General features: G+C 36.5%; 1 protein-coding gene across 1 annotated transcript in view; it reads right to left on the minus strand.

Moving 5' to 3' along the window:
• The window catches only part of EXOC6B (exocyst complex component 6B), a 442,612-nt gene that overhangs the window by 264,456 nt on the left and 156,493 nt on the right, over window positions 1-21,663 (minus strand). The window contains exon 7 of the mRNA XM_016202591.2: window positions 12,145-12,321. Coding sequence (XP_016058077.1) covers window positions 12,145-12,321 — 177 coding nt within the window. The remainder of the gene's footprint in view (window positions 1-12,144; window positions 12,322-21,663) is intronic.

Genomic DNA, 21,663 nt, shown 5'->3' on the forward strand with positions numbered 1-21,663 from the left:
CTTTGAAAGCAGCACCCGCAGAAACCCAGGCCTGAGCCGATGGAGCCCAGTGGCCTTCAGTTCCCACACTTCCCCTTCCCCGAGCAGCCTACCATTCAGAGTCAGTTTCGCCCCAGGCTTCCTTCTGCGAGGAGCCCAGGGTCGCGGGGAGGCCTGTAAAGCGCGCACTGACTCATGTGGCTCTGAGCCGGCCGCCTCTTCGCTACTTTCACTAACGAAAAAGAACCACATCTAGGGAAAGGGAAGGGAAGACAGCAGCCTGCCCTGTACGTGAAGGAATGCTACGCGTTTGGAAGGATAAGAAATGAACTTTCAAAAATCTAAATAAATGGGGGTGGGAAAGGGAGCCAAAGGCAGTTTTCCGGACTCACATCAACAGGCCTGTTCTAAGGTCCGCCTTTCGCTCCCCATTTAAAATGCTAAATCTATCAGACTGTCTTCACCCTTCCTCCCCTCCTCTGCCCCTCCTTCCCCTCAAGTTGCAAGAATGGTTCGAGCAGGTTTAGGTTTCAGCCAGGGCCGAGGGAGGGGTCCAAGGACACTTTCCTAAGCTAACAATGACTGTCTCTAATGGTTTCTGTCTCCTAACAAAAGCCAGGACTCGGTCCTTATCAGCTTCATCTAATTTTTCCTTTCCAAAGTAAATAACACAGCCCTTGCATTTTACACATGTCCAAGTTTGACAAATCATTATTGACTGAGACTATAACTGATAAGAGATAACTTTGTGGTAGGACGTTGTCATTTCCTCTCATAAGGGCTTTCTTTCTGAGATACAGAAACATGATTAAAATAGTTAAACATTTCCTCTGCCTGGCAGTCAGGAACTCAAGACATTAAGATACTGGAGTCTGCATTTTTCTAGTTCAAATAGATCCAGGAAGATATTAACCGTGGCCACAAATAGTACAGTCAAGATTATTCTGCTTTTTTTTAACTAATTCTTTTCCTTATGAATTCACATGAAATAATTTCATCACCAAGGACAGCAGCTGCCTAATCCCCTATATGGTTTCTGAATGGAGAGCACTAGTGCCTTCTGTCAGCTCAAACCTCCTTATTTGCAGAGAAGCAAATAGTAAGATTTTAGATTTTGTAACTAAAAAATCTATGCTTCAGAGCATGTTATAATATTATATAAGATGTTAAAATAATATTCTAGTAAAAGAATTTAGGGGTGACTGGATTACAATATTCAGAGATAGATACAAGGAAGGAAACTACTACATTCTACAATTACCCCATCACATAACCATTAGAGATCGTGTATCTACCAATGTATATGACTAATCTGTCTGTTTCAATATGACATTTACATTTATACAGCTTCCATCAATACACCAGCAAGAAAACAAATGATGCCACTATACAGATCACTAAAAAGAGTTTTTAGACAAAGGAAGCTCTAAAGTAAGAAAGTAAATTTAAAAATAGGATTAATGAAAGGCACACTGAAAAAATAGTCTTATAAGCCTTTCAGGCAATATATTTTGAGGAAGATATAAAAATTCCAAATAGAGCCTTGGCCCGGTGGCTCAGCTGGTTGGAGCACTGTCTGGTACACCAAAAACTTGTGGGTCCAATTCCTGCTCAGGGCACATACCTAGGTTGTGGGTTCAATACCCAGTAGGGGGGCATACAGGAGGCAATCAATCGATGTTTCTCTCACTCATCAATGTTTCTCTCACCCTCCCTCTCTCTCTAAAAAATCAATAACAACATTCCCATAGGTGAGGATTTAAAAAAAAAAAAAAAATCCAAGTAGAAATGGGAATATTAGATGGTCAGAAAGAAAAGAAACATGAACATTTAATTATGAAAATTCTTGCAAAACATCAGGATCTGACTTTTAGGATGTTTTTCTTCTGATCGAATATATCTTAGTTCAGGTCAAAGTCTCTGAAAATGGAAAGTTAATGGGTAAGTTCCTCTCATACAGAATAAAGAAAATGATTTAACTTATTAAAGAAAAAAGGAGATTTTGATTTTAAAATAAATAATGGCATTCAAGTGTTAACAAATACATCCATTTAAAAATTTTATAACACCCCTTGCCCCAAAAAAAGGAGCTCGGAATTAGTAGCCATTTCTACTATTTTAAAAGACTCACTGGGGAATGAGGTAGGAAAAATAAAAGTGACTGCAGGTAACAATCTGATAAATCTACCTGCTTTATTATGGGGTGAGCATACCATTAGGAACAAAGACTGAAGTACAAGAAAAGATTGCTTGTCTCCCTCCACTCAAGAATCGAAGCAAATGGACTGAGAAATGTACCTCCGCTGCTGATAAAGATAGTGCGTGAAAACAGAAATGCATTAGTGCGCTCTAGCCCTGCTGTTCGCACAGCTGTCCCAGGAGATACACACACACATGCCATTTATTTTTCTCTTATGAAATCTTTCAAAGTAGGTGTATCGTCCAAAAAGAGTATGGCAAAAGTTTGCGAGGAATTTCGCTGTTTCTCACTAATTACTGGAGTCATTGTCCTTGAAAATGCTTTTGATTACCACTTTACTCAGGAGAGTTTCTCAGGCCCATTTCTGAGCAATAGTTGGATCTCAAGTCATTAAAATGTACCAGGCGTCTTTCTAAAGGGAGAAAACAACAAATGGTTAGCTGAAGGGGCGATGCCTTTGCATTCTGAGGATCAATTTTGACTGCCCATATTATGTCTGGAAGCCAGGAAATACCTGGCAAACATTTTATACCAGTGTAATTTTCTGTCCTACTTTGCTTCCAAAACTTCAGAGAAAAGGAGGGTAGAATTCACTTGGACATAAGCTTTCATAGAGCTGGACTGAACTCCAACAACACAACACACCGGAAGGCCTGGGATTCTAAGTGACTGGAATTAGCAAAACTATAAAGAATTTTCTAAGCCTTTGAACATATAAAAATACCCTGTCCAGAGCCCTAGCCTAAAAGTACCAGATTTTGCTGGTCTTTATTTAACAACAGTCTACTATATGCTAAGAAATTGTAAACTGTTAGGTTAAAAAAAGGAAATTTAGAAACTAAATACAGTATTAAGTATAAAAGTTCTGAGAGAAGGAAAAATTAAGGTAATCAAATAAAAATAATGTTATAATAATGTTATAGGGAAAGAACTAATATCCCTAATATAAAAAGAACTCATTAAAATTGAAGGGGGGGGAACAAAATCATTAGAAAAATGGGCAAAATACATGAGCAGGAAGTTTACTGAAAAAAAGATAATACAAATAGTCCTCAAACTTATGATACTACATTTCACCCATAGTAATAGGGAAAAAAATAAAAATTAAAAAAATGAAACTATATAAAGATACCATTTTTTCATCTTTGCAACTGGCAAAAAATCAAAGCTTAATAAAATGGATCTTAAAGAAGCTGTCAGGAAATAGGCAACTCACATATTGATAGAGGGGGAAGATGCAGGAAATGGTACAATCTCTATGGAGCAAAATTTGACATTATGTAACAAAACTACACATGCATTTACCCCTTGAATGAACAATCCCGCTTCTAGGCACCTACCTGAACATACATCTCTGACTATACAGTAAACAATTCTCAGGTCTGGGGGTTTATTTTGAAACTGTTTTTTAAGTTTTAAGGTGTTTTACATACAGTACAATTCATCCTTTCTAGTGAACAATTCAGTGAGTTCTGACAAATCCATATAGTTCTGTAATCATCACCACAATCTAGATTTTAAAAATTCCACCACCCCCCAAAATTCCCTCATGCCCCTTTGTAATCAGATTGTTCTCTGACGCCCAGCCCTTGGCAAATACTGATCTATTTTCTGTCCCTGGAGTTTCCCTTTTTAGGAGTGTCATATAAATAGACTCAGATGGTATGCGGCCTTTGAAGCTGGCTTCTTTCATTTCTCATACTGTACTTGAGGTTCAACAAAGATGAATCTGTGTTGTTTCATGTATCTATAGCTCATTTCTTTCTATTTCAGAGTGATAGTCCAGTTATGGATATACTATAGTTCATTTATCCCCTCACCCATTGAAGGGTACTTGGGCTGTTTCTCCTTTCTAGCAATGTATAAATAAAGTTGCTATAAACAGTCAGGTATGGGTTTTTGTGTAAATATAATGGGTAAATGCCTAGGAGTGAGATTGCTAGGTCACATATATGGTTAAGTGTATGTTCCCCTTTATAATACACTACCAAACTACTTTCCAACATGTCCATACTATTTTGCACTTTCAATGCAATATATAATAATTCCAGTTGCTTTGTAACCTGCCAGTACTTGGTATTATCAGTATTATTTTTAGCTAATTCTAGCAGCTATGTAGTTGAAACACTATATTTCAATAGGGAAATACTGAAAATCATTAAACCCCCACATATAGGAGATTGGCTGAATTAACTATCAGTACATTCAATCAATGAAGTGCTATCTATCAGTACAGTAAAAGTAAAATGAGAAAGATTTCCATGAACTGATGTGGATATATTTTTCAGGATAAAATAAAATACAAAAAATATACATGTATTATGCTATTACTACTCCTGTTGTGTGAGGTATCAGGAAGGATACATACACACACATAAAGGACACTGATGACTTACAAAGGACTGGTAGGCTCAGAGTGGAAGGGATAAAGAAGAGACTGGGATTTCACTGAACATTTCTTCTTACATAATTTTGCCTTTTGAACTATGTTCATATTTTACATAGTCAAAAAATAATAATAAAGATAAGGGAACTTTAAAGAGTAATGCCAATACTAACACAAAAAAAGTGGGGGGAGAAAATTCCTTCTTTATAGAAGAATACAACTAATCATTGTCCAAGAAACATAAAAATAGAAAAAAATCACTACTTCATAATCACTACAGTTACACATGATTCAAAAAAGAATCATGGATGAATTCTAAAATCGATGGGTGAAAAACTGTTAGGGAACAGGATAGTCACATAGTCTACAAGTATCACTCCACAGATCACTTATTAATTACAGAGTGAAAGGCACCTTTCTCACACACACCTTAACCAACTGTATACCTCCTGATGGGAAGCACTGAAAGAACATAATATTACTTCTGATACATTCCTGCCAAAAATAATTAAACTTAACCTAATCAGGAAGATGTACCACATGTACCTAAATAGAGATATTAAAGAAGAACGAATAGACGTAAATATGAAATAAAATGTGTAATACTTGTCTGGATATGGCTGCAGGAAAAGTGAAAGAAAAAAATCTGCTATAAAAGACATTCCCAAGACAACTGGAGAAATCAGTGTATGGGTTATATACTAAGGGGCAGCTCTGGCATCAATGGTGAACTTCCTGAGTGTGATACCCGAACTGTGGTTATGAGAGAGAATGTCAATCTCGGGAAGCCACAGATCGCTGTACTGAGAGTTCAAATACGATGAATGAACTGTGACGCTTTCAAATGGCTTAGCTTTGTGTGGGGCAAGTGGATATGTATTTTTTTGATTCTTTCAAAATCAAAGTTTTTGAGAGAAAGAGAATGTGTCAAGTGGAGTTTAATAAGTGGAGTTTTTAAGTAAAGGGAGTATGATGTTCATTTTACCACTCTTGCAACTCTTCTGAAGATTTAAAACCCTTTGAAAGAAAAAATATACATTTTTTAGTTAGGTAATACAGAATAAGTGAGAATAAACTAGTCTCAGGAGGAAAGTAGAATTAGATATTTTAGACAAGGAGGGAGAAAAAAGGAATACATTCCCTACTTGGTATTGTCAGTGACTTAGCACGGAGTGAAGGGGGTGGTTGAGTAAGCAATGAGCACGTAAAGGAGAAAGTCCAGAAGATCTGAAAAGGCAGGCAGAAGTTTTAATTGAGGCAAGTCATTTCAAAATGACAAGACCTTTTTAATATCTCTACAATGAAAATTTTAAAAGATCTTAAATCAATGTGAGCCATAATACACTTTGCCAATGAGCAGACCTAAAAGATCAAAGAATGGGAACAAGAAACCCAAAACAGAATGTCTCAAGCATGCCATACTGTTTTCACTCAAATTCCTAAATTGTCTTTATTGCCACTTGATTATATGTATGGGTATCTACTTTTCATCTGACTATATGTATCAGCTTTAATAGATCGGCTTTAAGAACAGAAGTAAAACACTCAAAGCCTACAGGGGTCGGCGGGCATTGGGAATAAGTGAAGTAGGCCAGCATTTTAAACTGTATTCTCTGAATAGACATACTATTATTCGTTTTTACAAAAGACTGTGTTCTTATCATTTTTTTCAAACACATGGTCTGGTCAGTCTATCTTCCATTTTAACATTTTTTAATAGAGAATCAGTACATATAATAATATAGGTCCCTCGACAACAGCATAAATATGGTAATAAATGGCAGTTGCCAATACGCAGATACGACAAGGGTCGTGGCTTAGTGGAAAAACCAGATCTCTTGTGGCAACATTGCTACTCAGGGCAAGTCTATTACTACCATGCTTAGAAAGAGCCTAAGTTGGAAACATAGATTTTTATGTGAATTCAATTGACTTTTAAAAGTTGGCAACTGACTTTAAAATGTTTAAGCACTATGCAAGGCAACAACCATTTTGCAAGCTGTTTCTGGTCCATGGGCTGCCAATTGGCAATCTCTGATTTAAACTCTTGAGTTCGAACAACATCCTTTACTCACTTTAGCTTACTGAGAAATGATCCTCATTGCCTGTTACCTTCCTGTCAACAGAAAATTCTGTTAAAAACAATATGAAATGTGGGTCAAATATCCTAATAACTAGAATTTTTCCCAAACAACTTGACAAAACGAATTATTGGTACTTTTGTAGGTGAGAAAAGAGATGCTTAGAGAATTGACGTAATTTGCTCTAATAGCACAAAGCTGAGAGACTTACTGTATCTTCTAAATACAAATCTTGAGTTCTTTCCAATCACCCTGTGTTATAGACTGAATTGTGTCACCCCCAAAATTCATATGTTGAAGCCCTAACATCCAATGTGACTATATTTGGAGATAGGGCCTTTAAGGCAGTAATTAAGGTTAAATGAAATCCTAAGAGTGGGGCCCTAATACAATTGGACTAGCGTCCTTATAAGAAGAGGAAGACACATCAGGGGGAAGCACAGAGAACTAGCCACGTGAGGACACAGCAAGAAGGCAACCATTTGCAAGCCAAGGAGAGGGGCCTGAGCAGAAACCAACCCTGCTGACACTCTGATCTTGGGAATTCTAGCCCCCAGAACTGTGAGAAAACAAATTTCTTTTAAGCCACACAATCTATGGTATTTTGTTATGGCAGCCCCAGCCAACAAATACATATACTGTTACCTCAAAATTAGTACCTACAACAATCATTAAGGCATCTCAAAAGGCTTTATATTACATGCCACTTGTATTTAAATCAGCAACTCCTTCTGTTAATATCGTATTTCAAAAGAGGCATGGAAATCTTGAGGCTACGCCTGAGGTGGATCATCTGACCACATCGGCTTTCTCACCCACACTCTGTGAAGAGCCGTGTGAGTAACGTGCTGAGCGCTGCTCTCGACGCGCGTGCGAGCAAACACATACAAACTGGAGCCTGAGGTGTGCTGTGAGCATGCAAACACATACAGGCTCGAACCTGAGGTGTGCCATTAGCGTGCAAACAGATACAGACTCGAACCTGAGGTGTGCCGTGAGCGTGCAGATACAGACTCGAACCTGAGGTGCGCCGTCAGTGTGCTACAACGCCACGCTCTAAGAATGCAGAAGCTCTGACATAACCTATTCTTACTCAACACTGCTTTATTTCAGCATCTTTTTTTGTGTACAGTAGATGGTGTTTATCAGTCCATACAAATGTATATTATCAAAAACTATATCAACTTTTTTTAACCTTTATTTTCCAAAAAAAACCACACAGGCATAAGGCCTAACTAGTAACTATTATATAATGACAGCTACTGTGTGTCCCAAGTACTGTGAAGAGAGCATTATATACATTATTCCAGCCAATCCTCACAATAACCCTATCCTCAGTAGGTATTACTATCTTCCATCTTACAAATAATGTATCAACTTATGGGGTTCTACGTATTTTATCTTCAAATATCCCAAAAATTGTATTCTTGATGAAGCTAGATCCATAAACACATTCTCAATCTAAAATGTTCACTACCTCCAAAAATATTTTAAGTCCTATCTAGACGTTTACAGAGGAGCAATTTCATCTGCATATAGCACAGGATGATATAAAGATTCAAACCAAATTCCTGAATTCATACATGTTTCCATTAAAAATCAATTGAACTAAGTCATAAATCAAAAATTGTCAAATATCACCCTGGCCAGTACCTCAGTGGTTAGACATGGGCCTGCCGACAGAAGGGATGTGGGTTCGATTTCAGTCAAGGGCACGTACCTGGATTGCAGGTTTGTCCCCCAGCCCTGGCCGGGGCACGTGCGAGAAGCAACCAATCAATGTGTCTCTCTCATATCAATGTTACTCTATCTCTCTTCCCCTCCCTCCCTACCTTCCACCCTCTCTAAAAATCAGTGGAAAAAATATCCTCAGGTGAGCATTAACAATAAAAAGAAGTCAAATATCAGCAGTTTATATAGGTCAACTTTAATATATGAGATGTAAGAAGACAAAAAAAACAAGCCTTACCTTAATTAAGGTGACCCTTCATTAGTTTAGACAAAAATGAAGTACAGTTTTTGGGGGGAAATATTTTTCCTGCAACACTTATCAGCAATCAAGAGACTGACTCTTTCAATTGGTTCAACATGTGAGATGGTTTTTCATCCAACATGACAGTTTACTACTGCAACTTCATCCTCAGTTCCCAGTCTTTCCCATCTCTGACACAAACTTAATTGCAGATTAACAATATATTAACTACATGCTAACCATATGCTAACCATGTGCAAAGTTATTTGGGATTTCCTACCATCTCATTCAATGGTCTCCTATTAAGTATCATCAAGTTAAAGACATACATAGTAAATAGCCTCAAATTATCATTCGACTCAAGAAATGTATTAAGCGTACTTCAATTAAAAGCACACAAAAAATGGTTTAAAGGTCTTACTTCAGAGAATTAAAAATACCTAAACTTAAGTAAGTTAAATCAGAATCAAACTGTCATAAACAATAATGCTGGTAATCTATTATAAGCAACAGATTTTAAAAAGCAAAATAGAACTTTCTCTTCAAGTGCTACATTCATTGTTGGAAAAATTTTAAAACATACTAATGGAAAATCAATAGGAGACACAAACCATGAGTTTGTTTTCTTTATGCACTAAAATGCTTCCTTGTTATCCTCTGAACCCCTGCCACTCAACGTGTACTCTGAGACCAGAAGCACCATCCTCACCTGGGAGCTTGTTAAAAATGCAGATTCTGAGACTCAGAATCTGAATTTTAAAATGATCACAAGGTGATCCTATGCACACTGAAGTTCAAGAAGCACTGTCGTACAACATAGGTTCTTAACTTTGGGCCTTGGGGCAATATGAGTTTCATGAATCCTCTGAAATTTCACACAGAATTTTTTGTGAGTATATATATGTACGTTTTACAGGGGAAAGGCTCCATATATTTTTCATCAAACTCTCAAAGTAATACATTACCCCCGAATAGATTAAGAACCACTGCCCTACAAGATTCTATGCCACAGTTTAAAAGTCAAAATATTTCAAAAACTATTTACGCTGCTCTCAATGAGGTCTGTTGAAGAATGACAAGAATGAAGGTCAGAACGTCACAGTGGGTCACGAAAGACCTTATCTGAAGAATTTATTCACACCATGCAAGAACTATGCCAAGAAACCAGTTTGGAGACATCTAAATAAACAATTCTCTACATGAGGTTTGAGATTAAGAATGTGCACTTGAAGAAGAGTCAAACTGAGAAGTAAATAAATATAAAGTAGGCATTTTTTTAAGATGGGTGCCATTAGATGACAGTGCAGGGCTGAATTCTTGTTGTAAGAGCTCAATCAGCAAATCTCTAATGTGAATTCTGTTTGACTTGGGGTATGGGAGCATTTTAGGAAGTTAACTTCCAAGCACATTCTTATAATAGTTCCTTTATGAGGAACCCACAACACACTTTACTAGTCCCACAGTCTTCGTCTTCTCTAGACCTTAGAAGATAAAACGAAGAAGAAACATGGCACAAGAATTAAAAGGGGCGTGCTCAAGATATTCAGTGAGTTAATGATAAAGAATGGCTCCTACCCAGAAGGTACTCAGTGACATATGAGAACCGTGTGTATATTTCATTCTTTTATCATCTAACCACCTCTTTTGGGTGTATATTACCCAGAAGCATAGACTATGTCTGACTTCTGTTTCCTTACGCCATAGTGCCTGATAGAATTTAAATTCCTTGACAGGCACCCAAAATGTAAATAAAAGGCACTAACTGGTCCTTCTTGAGACTGATTCTTTATTGTACTACTACTGCAGCTTGTCATCGGTGATGAGCCTAATACCTGACAGTCTGGCCTCCAGGGTAGATCTACATCCTACCATACCAGTCATTCCAGGAAGAAGAGAGAATATTAAAAAATATTCATGGGGATCAAATCTTCTCTACCCCTCTCTATTTCCATGGGTAGCAGGCAAATATCTGGTTCTTTTCTTAGCTCTGTTTCTTAGAGCTATTAAAAGTTCTTGTTATCCAAGTACAATAGGGATTATGATAAAACCTTCACACACGTTGTTAACTATTAATGTACCTCATTTATACAATAAGCATATCCTGATAAAGTATAAATTATAAATGCTATTATTCACTTACATTGTAGAACTGTGTCCTCTCAATAATATAGTACTTTACACATGATAGTCTCTCAGACATTCAATCAAACGTAAATGCTAATGTTTTAGACACATAATTAACTTGGTTATTTGCTTTTCAGCTCAAACAGTTTAAACAGTGGCAATTCAATTTTTGACATGAAAGAGGAGTAATAATAAGGGCAGGGATACTGACAGTAGTGACACTTAATGGAAGTGAGGAAGGAAGGGTAATGAAATTAGGACAGAAACTAACATTTGCATTAACTACCTTTTATGGTACAGGCGCTTGTGCAAATCTATGGAGGCACAGAAGACTACCTTTACTTGATAGATGAAGACACTAAAGTTCCACAAGATTAAACAATTACCTAAGATTATGAAGTTAGACAGTGACAAGTTCTGCGGGGAGAGGAGAGCAAGGAGAGTAGTAAGGGTACAGCAAAGGACAAAGGAAGGGGGCGAGACAGTGAACCCAATTTTAGCTGGAGAAATGAAACAATAAACAAAAATGAGACAAGCACCTAAAGGTAAACAGGTTAACTGAGTATAGGAGTAAATGGTTCCTTGCACATGTCACTGAAGATTTTAAAAGTAAATGATATAATTATAAATGCTGATTTTAAAGAAATAAAATGGTAGAGCCAGGATTCATCTGACTCCAACGGTCATGCTTCAACCACCACGCTCACAGAGAAACTAATCTCGTCGTGCAAATAAGTATTTACAAAAACATTTTAACAGGAAATCTCACGTCACAGGAGTTTTATTTTTAAAAACACGTTAAATACACTTCCAACAACAAAGAAGGGTATAAAAATATGTACTAGCTAAGCCACTCAATCTTATTCTTTACCTGAAAGTGACACAGATCTAATCTACGAGGTTACAGATAAACCACAAAATTCCCAGATTCTCTATCATCACTCTTACATTTATTTCCTCCAGAAATGTATTTTCAACTTTCTGGAACCTTTTTATATTTTCAATCTGAACCATAACTCAAGGCCAAGAAATTCCTTTGTATGTTCCCCCCTATTTAAAGTAACATCTTTTACTGGTCTCGAGAAACTTTTTTCTAGATCTTTCTCCAGGTCAGGTAAACGCTACTCTTCCCTTAACGCCCTGCCTACCCAGTCAGCATACAATCAAAAACCCTGAAACTTAAAAAAATGGACAAGGGCATTTAAACTCTAATTACTTAGAACCTAAGGCATCTTAGTGCATCTTCAGTTTCCCAAAATCAGGGTCCACTTACATTTAAAATGGGAGTAAATTCCAGAACATCACAAAGGCTGTATTAAAGGGATAGATTCTTCATCACATCTCAGACACGCTGTATGTAAACTTAACACCAGTCCCACACCCCAGTTCAAATGGCAGTTACCTCTTCATCGTCTTCTTCATCTTCAACATCCAGAATTCCTGAGTCCTGCTCAGACTTGGGGCTAGTGCTTTCTATCTCTGTATCAAAAATTGTATATGCGTCTTTCTTAGACTTTCTCTTGCTTCCTATTCTGGGTTGTTGCAAGACGATGTTATCCAGGTTTCTTTGTTGTTGGGCCTAGAATAGAGACATACACGCACATGTTAAAAAAAAAAGAAAACAATTAAGCACTCGAAAAACTTCTGATTTTCAACAGATTAGTATCTTAAAGAAAACACAACAATATACCTTAATACACAAAGCTTTAGTCCCAGAAATAGGATATTAATGTATACATTTTCAACCCTGAAGTTACCCCTCTTGATCCATTTTTCCATAGGAAAAAAAAAAAAAGATAATCAGTCAGTATTATCATAAGACTTTTCAAATATAACCACCGAATCATCAGAAAAATGAAATCTACCCATTTTCCTCTAAGTGACCAAGGGATTAGTGCAAATGACCAAAGATTTATGTCCTAGAAGAGAAACGCGATGCTGGAACCATGTGAGGGGGAGGGTGGACCAGAGCCTTTAAGATCAGGGGGCTCTTAAAACCAGTTGTGTAGATATGAGATCAACACAACTCTCCTGATTAAGAAAATAAAATATCTTAATAGAGTTATTTGAACAAACTAATCCAACAGGATTTCATGACCTTAATCTGTGGAAAATGGAGTTTTAAAGGATTTCTTCTGAACTTTTAGAGAAAAGGAAGTATAAGCCCCTCAGCTTAAAAAAAGTAGACTCCAATGAAGGCGTGGTTTCAAGAGATACAAAGAGGTGGGAAGTGTCACTTTCCAGGGTCAACAAGAGAAGCATTAAAGCAGACAGTATTAGAGCTGGAAGTCACCTCAGTCACTACTCCGGAGACTGAGGCTAGAAAATGAAGGATTTGATGGGGTCTAGTTAGTGGTAAATCAGAAGCTCAAAGTGTGATCTAAATTCCACATCAGTCATCTTCCCTCAAAGCATGGCAACATGTTTCCCAAAATAAGGGGTTCTGTGATAAAGTAAATGGGAAACACTGCATATCGTATAGCCTTCTTGTAGCTATATAATGCTTATTAACAAAATAAAAACTGGGAGAAGTCCATTTTAAAAAGCTTCTTTAATTTGATTTAACCCAGCATGTTCCAAAACTATTTCACAATTAAAGTTTCCTTTAAAAATAAACAAAATACTTAGTATCATCCTAAGATACAAAGCTTGAGAACTGCTGACTTCTCAAAATATACATTCCTTAATCAGTATATGATATTTCCCCTCAGTAACAAGTAGATATTAGTTCAGGAGAAAAACAGTTCCCAAAATATCCTGAATGAGATTAAGAAATTCAAGACAAATATTAAGTCTAAGATGTTAGACCAGGCACTGGTTAAATGAGACAATTATAATACGACAGAAAAAAACTTGAACTATGTGAGCTAGTTTCTGCCAAGAAAATGAAGAGAACCTACATTCCAGAGATTTGAATCAATGGACAAACTTGTTTCTCTGCATAGTACTCATCGATATTTTGCTTTGACTTACATAAAATACGTGGCTTTGGTAACAAACAGGTAGAGAAGGCATCCAAAACATCTAATTTAGGTTTGTACGTAAGACATAAATATCCATCAAGCATTAGAATTAGATACAATTAGACACAATATTTTCTTTTCCTCTCAAAAGTAAGTTCTTCCCTGTTACTTCTAATGTAAACCACACAAAAAGGGATCAAGGGCTCTGGGGAGGCACAAAGGAAAGGAGAACGTCCTAAAGTTTTCCTATTTAAAAAAGCAAGCCCTCAACCCCAGAGTGACCACTGCTCCGCTCCCTCCATTCTCTCTTTCAGAACAGCAACACCAAAAGCTTTCATTAAGTCGGTCTTATTTTATTGAATCCCAAGTTAATTATTTTTCTTTCACAATCAATAAAATAATGCCAGTGTATCAAGAGAAGCCACACTTACATACTATCATTTCAACGTGAAATGATACAAATCTCAAAGTATCCTCTGGAAGTAATTTTAGATCACCTATGAATTGTTCCTTTTAGGTAGTGTCTGGTTTTCCCATCCATTTGGAAGAGCTCAAATTAAGATAGCAAAACCCTGATGTTAGAAATCAAAGCATTTCAAGTACTATTCCAAAGCTCCATCAGAACTTGGGGTCTCTGTTAGAGTTATCAAGGCTTCTCCAGTGTGTAAAGAAACAGAGCAGATCTGCCGAGCAGGGACCGGCCAAGTTAGAAACACTGCATCTCAGGTAGAAAGATAAAATGAATGCTCAGATGTTACCCATTACGGCTGCAAATGAAAATTACCAGCTATTCAGAATGTATGTTATGGGACTGGCAAGAAGTGGAGAAGAGTAAATATAGATATCAACATAGAAATACATATAATATATATTAAAATTAAAAGCTCATGGGGGGAAAACGGGAAATACCCTTCAGAGCTCTCTTCTAACATCCTAAGCTGTATCACTGGGACCATTTTTTCTGTCCCTCCAGAGACAACCTTTATAATCATGAGCCAAAGAAGCAGCTGCCTGATTTCTGCCACCTGGGGTCAAGTGGGGGCAGGAGGATACAAAGGCCACATTATCTTTGTGAGTAATTCTTACACGCTTAGCCACCTCTTCCTCAAGGTTCCCTCATATACACTCTTCTCTGGCTTCCTAATACATAGAAATTAAGGAAGGTTTATTCCTTCCTCAATCCCTCTTCTCTTACCACTCTTTCCACTCTCCCAGGATCAAACAGCACATCCCCAGTTCCCCACTACTACTGAGTGCTCTACCATCACCTCCCTTCCAGCACACCTACAGGAACTCACCTCCTTCTCGTTACAGTTCCCCTGCACCCTGCGGCCAGGCCCTTCTTAAGCCGCATCATTCATCACACCAGTTAGGCATGAGAAAAACTGGGGGGGGGGGGGGGGGGGGGGAATTTACACAAGAACAAATCCAAACTCCAAACTCCACATCCGTCACTTAGGCTCCACCATAATGGAAGCTGAACCTAATTTTCCAATGATTTCTCCAACATGAATCTTCCACTTGATTCAGAGTCTACCTCATAACATACTAGGTATGTTTCTATTTCTGCTCTCTACTGAATGACCAACCGCTTTCTGCCTGAATCCACCCTTTCCTCCAAAACCCAACTAAACTTCTTCTGCCTTTAAAAGCCCCCCTCTCACTGCCCTAATTCATGGTGCTTTCTCTCTGTGTGCCTGTTTCAGTCCAACATATACTGAAGGACTGCTTGGTGCCAGGCATTGTGCTACACACTGGGTATAGAAAGAAAAAGACAGAGTGTCTGGTTCATGAACCTCTCATCAAACTGTTATGAAAACCAGATTGGAAAATAAGTGGCTGAAATTCCATGCAATAAGCATAATAAGAGAAATAATACAGAGGACAATCGTTGAACAAAGAAGAAAGTAATTAGATCTGCTTGGAGGGGTCTCAGGAAAGACTTCCCAGAGGAGCAGGTAGCATGCTCTTAAAAAGATAAATACAATTTTTCCAAAGGGAGGTAAGTAGAAAGCGTAACCATTCCAGAGGATGGACACAGCATGAGAAAGGGCCATGAGTGAAATAACAGTATCCACCCAAGGAACAAGTAACTTTGTATAGAAACATAGTTTATAAAGAACTAACAACACATAAAGATGTCATACAAAACAGTTTCAATGATAGCTAGTAGGCAATGGAGAAACAATGAAAGAGTGTAAGCAAGGGAATGACAGGATAAGCTTTATAATTCGGGCAAATCCTATAGGATCAGAGGAGTGGTCAACTGGGAGAAGACGGGGACCAGAAACAAGAAAACCAATATAGATCACGACAGCAGTCCAGTAATAACCATGGGGACTTGAATTAAGGTAGCAGCAGATATATGAGGCAGAAGCACCAGAAATTACTAATTTGGATGTAGTACATGGAAGGCAGGAAGGAAATAAGAATAAGACTAAGTATTCTGGCCTTGATGACTAGATGGTGGGATCATCCCAAACGGTAGGAACCATGGAAATAGTAAGTCAAGAACAGGATGGAGAAGACGGAGAAGAGTTCAGTAAACCTGTCAGACTGCAAGGTAAACAAATGACAGTACCACACTTCAGTATTAACTCTCATTTCTTTGAGAATAGAAAACACACATTACCATTCTTAGAATCCCCAAAGCCCAGATTCAGTGACATATATACACTAAATTTGGATAAATAATTACTATATAAAGGCAATAAATAACAAAAGAAATCTATGTAAGAATGATATCTAGCCCAATAAAAGTATCTGCAAAAGACAGGATTTGGATGTTCTCCTGCCTATTAGAAGAAGGAGAAAACCCAAAAACCCATAAGAATTACCTAATCTGGACTATTAACCTAAAAATGTGGCTATTAACACTTTACAACTGTCAAAGAGTGTCTATAAGGCATTATATATGTTACATACACATACATACATAAATATATTAATGTTATATATATATCATTATAATGTTACATAACTAATTATATATATAATTAAATAAAGTTTTATTGTGAAATATAACTTTCAAGGGTGCCTAGCAATAAGACCCAGAGGTAAAATTATATGACTCAAAAACTGAAGGCTCCTGTCTTTATCAACCCAATACTGACCTCTAGTGGGCTAAAGGAATATATACAAATGACCTTTAGAATCAGAAACTAATTGAGAAGGGTTGGAGGCCTGATATAGTTACATGGACTTTAAAAACAGGGTGCTCTAACAACAACAAAAAAACAAACGAAAAAACAAAAACCTTCTTGGAGTAAGACAGGTCTTTAAATCTAAGCTCTACAACTTATTGATTCTGTATATAACCTTTCTTCACTTCTCTGTCCAACATTCCCATCTATTAAAAACGAAAAACAAGGATAACAAAATGTAACTTAGAACTGCTACAAGATTAAATGAGATAATGTAAGTAAAGAATCTTGAATTAAAAGATAAGTAAAACAAATAATACTAAAATATTTAAGCTCCACTTGTCTTCCCTCTGAAAATGAGATAGAAATCTGTTTTACTTTCTACTGTGGAAGCATCTGAGATGTAGTAAATAGCTAGATACATACATAATCATTACTGGCATCTAATACTGCTACACATTGCCATTCAATTTTGCATTTGTACTACATTCAAGTATTAAATATCTGTACTAGACACCTCTTGTGCTCCACTTCAGATGCTCTCAGCCTCAGCTCTTTATTCTAGCTAGACCATCAGTAACTTGTACTGGGCAGCCTTGGAAGTGTCCCATAATGTAACATGAAAACCAGCTCTAACACTCCACACTTCTAGCTTCCTTCCCTGTGGCTTTGCTGGTAATACTCCAGTGTAGAATCTCATAAGAGCTACTTAGCCCTCATGATTGTCAAACCAGAAGTGAGGCAACCAGTGACCACAGAACTGACAGATTAATACACTGTGCCCCTCCCCCCATCAGTTCTAAATGGTTTCTCAGAAGGCCCCATAAATTAAGGAACCGAACTACCCTAGCATTGTATTGGCTCTACAAACTTCTCTTTTCACGCCTCCTGACCCTTAAACTCCTCTTCCATAGATTACTCACATCTCAACCTCTCAGCTTCCCTCAGAGAAACTTAGGCTAAAATAACATCCCATACAACAGAACAGTGAAGCAGGATTATGCCTCTTGTTTTGTGTCTGAAGCCCAAAGGATAACTCTGAAAATAACTGGCAAGATCAAGAAATGATGACTCTACAGTTGCCTCTTCAAATCTCACCAATCTTAAGAACAGCAAAAGAGCTACAGTTTCAAAAGAGGGTTTCTTCACACTTACCAGGACTAGCTCAGGCAACCAGCATTCTTTGGCAACTAGCTCCAGTATCACTCAAACAAAACAAAAACAAAACAAGGAGAGGGATTCAAAATGAAGGGGGGGAGGAATCAAGATCATATAAAAAAAAATTACTTGTGTATCAGTGTACACAGGGATGTTAACAAGTGTGTACTTTGCAAGGTATTTTAAAGAAACAATAAACAGACACAGTTTATCATAAACCTTAATCAGGTTCCAAATAATTTCCATCAATTAGATGAGAAATCTAGGATTATGATACTCTAGGATTATGATACTTTTTTTAATAATTGAGGAAGGTGAACTTATATCACCTTTAAAATTATAACTGAGATCTTAGTCCTCTGAAAGTCTTCAGTTCATGTTTAAACCTATATTTCATTGGAGGGGGAAAGTGTTTGCACTAACAAAATTCACTTCAGTTAAGATGTACTAAAAGTAGGGTATTACAATTCCCAGCTCTTTTTAAAATACTATCTTATTCCTTTGTCAATATACACACATACCACAATTACACAAACATATGTTAACTGCAGTTAACTGGAAAACAAATTAGAAACAAACCTGGAAAAAATGGGGGGGGGGGATCAAAATCTCCCCTCAGTAATAATAGCTTATTTTGGCAAAGGCAACCAGCCTATTTTCTGTGTATATATAAAGATTTCTTTATTTGCTTCTCTGTATTTTCTATTTATCTGAAACTGGTACTTATATTGGATTGACATAAAAGAATTACACAAAATAAAAATTTGTAATCATTTTGCACAAAAGTATTCCACAAATATCTTTCTCAACAAATAAAAACATTTACAATATTGTATTGCAATTCAAAAAACAAATGTTTATTTAAACATAGTCTACCATAGGATGTTTATATTACTTCTAATATTTTGCTACTTAATAATAATGCAAAGACTATCTCCAGAGTTAAAACTTTGTATATGTCCTTAATTGTCTTATTAGGGGAATTCCTACAAAGAGATAACCTAGATCAAATGGTAAATGTCGCAAAATCGATAAACACAAACTGCCCTCCAGAAAAGCTATGCCACTTCATAGTAGTGCAAAAAAGTGTATGTATGCTTATTTCCTAGCCCCTAAGCATCACTAGATATCAATTCTCTTTATCATTGAATATACAGGTTTCTAAACATGACAGCAAAGGAAGAAACAATAATATAACATATTAGATAGATTTGGCTATGTAAAAAGCTAAAAATATCTCATTCTACAATATTAATACATATTTCTTTTCCTCTTGTACTTCTATAGTCTTATTTATTTTACATCAATATTTTTAATCCTACAATTTACCTTGAGTGTTATGAGGCTTAAACACCACTCCCTCAAATGGTTATTTATCCCAACTCAATTTTTTAGAACAATTTATCTTTTCTCAATTGTTTTATTTTAAATGTTTGCCAAATGAATATAAGCTCATGGTCTTAAAAATATAATAATATTGAAATTACTTTATGAAAAAGACAGTAGACTCCTTCTTAGGCCTGTTTCCCAATCCTGCTCTGTAGAGTTAATATTTTTACATCCATATTTCTAAATAAAACCCTTACTTTATAATAAAAACTTAGTTCATTTAAAAATCTAGACCCCTTACTCTACAGCTTCTTCAGTTATCTTCCCCACATAGTACTTTAAGTTGAAGCAATAATTAGTGTTAATCATTAGGTGATGTAAATATTGTCACTACAAAGTCAAGTATATATGCAATGATTACATGTATATGATTATAGTTCCTTTCTGGTCAAGTTTTTTCTTTTTCTTGGAATTTCAAATTGCCTACATTTTTAAAAATTCCCTTAATATTCTAACTACAAATAATCTCAGGTTGTTGTGGCGGTGTTTAAAAAAAAAAGCTCTACTAAGATATTCTCTTCAGGCCCTATCATTCCCAAAGGCCTAACCTGGGTTGATTGTCCTGCAGAACTGCTTCACAGCTGTCATTCCAGAGGGAACTACTTTCATCTCTCACGAGAGTGAGATTCACAGTTTCATAAATTCCATAGCTTTCCCTTAATATAGTCCCTCATTTTGTTGGAGCACATTCTCAGGTAATTCTTAAGAAATAAAGTGTAGTAGTTAAATTTCTTGAGTCCTTGCATTCTAAAAATGACTTTAATCTTTCTTCACATAAACTTAATAAAATATTTAACTGAGTATAGAATTCAAGGTTGAAAATAATTTCCCCTCAGATTATTAACAACATTGCTTCATTGCCTTCTAGTACCCCATTATTGCTAATGAGAAAGGCAATGTCATTTTGGTCTTCATTCCTTTCTTTGTATGTTATATAACTTTTTCTCTTTGGAAGCTTTTCAAACCTTTTACCCTACACGTTCTTAATTTCAGAATGATGTACCTTGGTGTAGGTGTTTGCTTAATTCATTCATTATACTGGGTAATCTATCCATGAATCTGGAAATCTGAGTCCTTCCAATATAAGGAGAATTTTCTTGTATTACTGCTTGGATAATTTTCTCCCTCTGTCTAGAATTCTTAATTGGTTCTGAATTCTGTAATTCTTTCTGAGGACCTCTGTAACATTTTCATATAAGGACTCAAATTTTTAAGTTTTGAGGACACCAATTAAATTTTTTTCAACGTATTCTATTTTCTGCATTATCTGTTGCCTCCAGGTACTTTATTGTTGATCCTTGTTTTGTCATATTGGTAGATTTTTGTCTCTCTCTTTCTAGTTGGATATTTTCCTCAAATATCTGCTGATCCCTCACCAGTCATTCATATTTAATAACGAATCATTTACGAGCTGTGGAAAGGTCTGTAGGCACAGGAAGATTTGTCAACTAGCAAGCTTCGCTTTAGGAAGGGATCTAATGCCACATATTAGATCCCCAAAACACTCATCTTAAAGTTTGAGGTTTGTACCCTTTGACCAGCATCTCCCCATTTTCCCCACCTCCCAGGCCCTGACAACCACCATTCTACTCTCTATTTCTAAGAGTTTCGCTTTTTTAGGTTCCTCATGTAAGTGGTACCATGTAGTTTTTTTTCTCTACCTGACTTACTTCACTTAGCATAATGACCTCAAGGTCTATCCACGTTGTGACAAAAGACAGGATTTCCTTCTTTTCATGGCTGAAGAATAATCTACAGTATATACATACGGCACATTTTCTTTATCAATTGACACTTAGGTTGTTTCCGTGTCTTGCCTGTTGTGAATAATCCCTCTAGTTTTGTTCTTTATCAGAAATGCATTGGCTATTCAGGATCTTTTGTGGTTCCATAGACATTTTAGGATTATTTTTTTTCTACTTCTTTGAAAAATACCATTGGAATTTTGACAGGGATGGAATTGGATCTGTAGATTGCTTTGGGTAGTGTGGACATTTAAACAATATTAATTCTTCTGATCCATGAACATGGGATATATTTCCATTTATTTGTGTCTTCTTCAATATTTTTCATCAATGTATTATAATATTCAGTGTACAGACCTTATGCTTCCTTAATTACATTTAGTCCTAAGTATTTTATTATGTTTGATATTGTAAATGGGATTGTTTTCTTTATTTCTTTTACAGAAATACATGGTCAGTGTATAGAAATACAACTGATTTTTGTATGTTGGTTTTGTACTCTGCAACTTTACTGAATTTGTTT

Source organism: Miniopterus natalensis, chromosome 13 (genome assembly GCF_054644295.1).
Source record: "Miniopterus natalensis isolate mMinNat1 chromosome 13, mMinNat1.hap1, whole genome shotgun sequence".
Lineage (NCBI taxonomy): Eukaryota > Metazoa > Chordata > Mammalia > Chiroptera > Miniopteridae > Miniopterus > Miniopterus natalensis.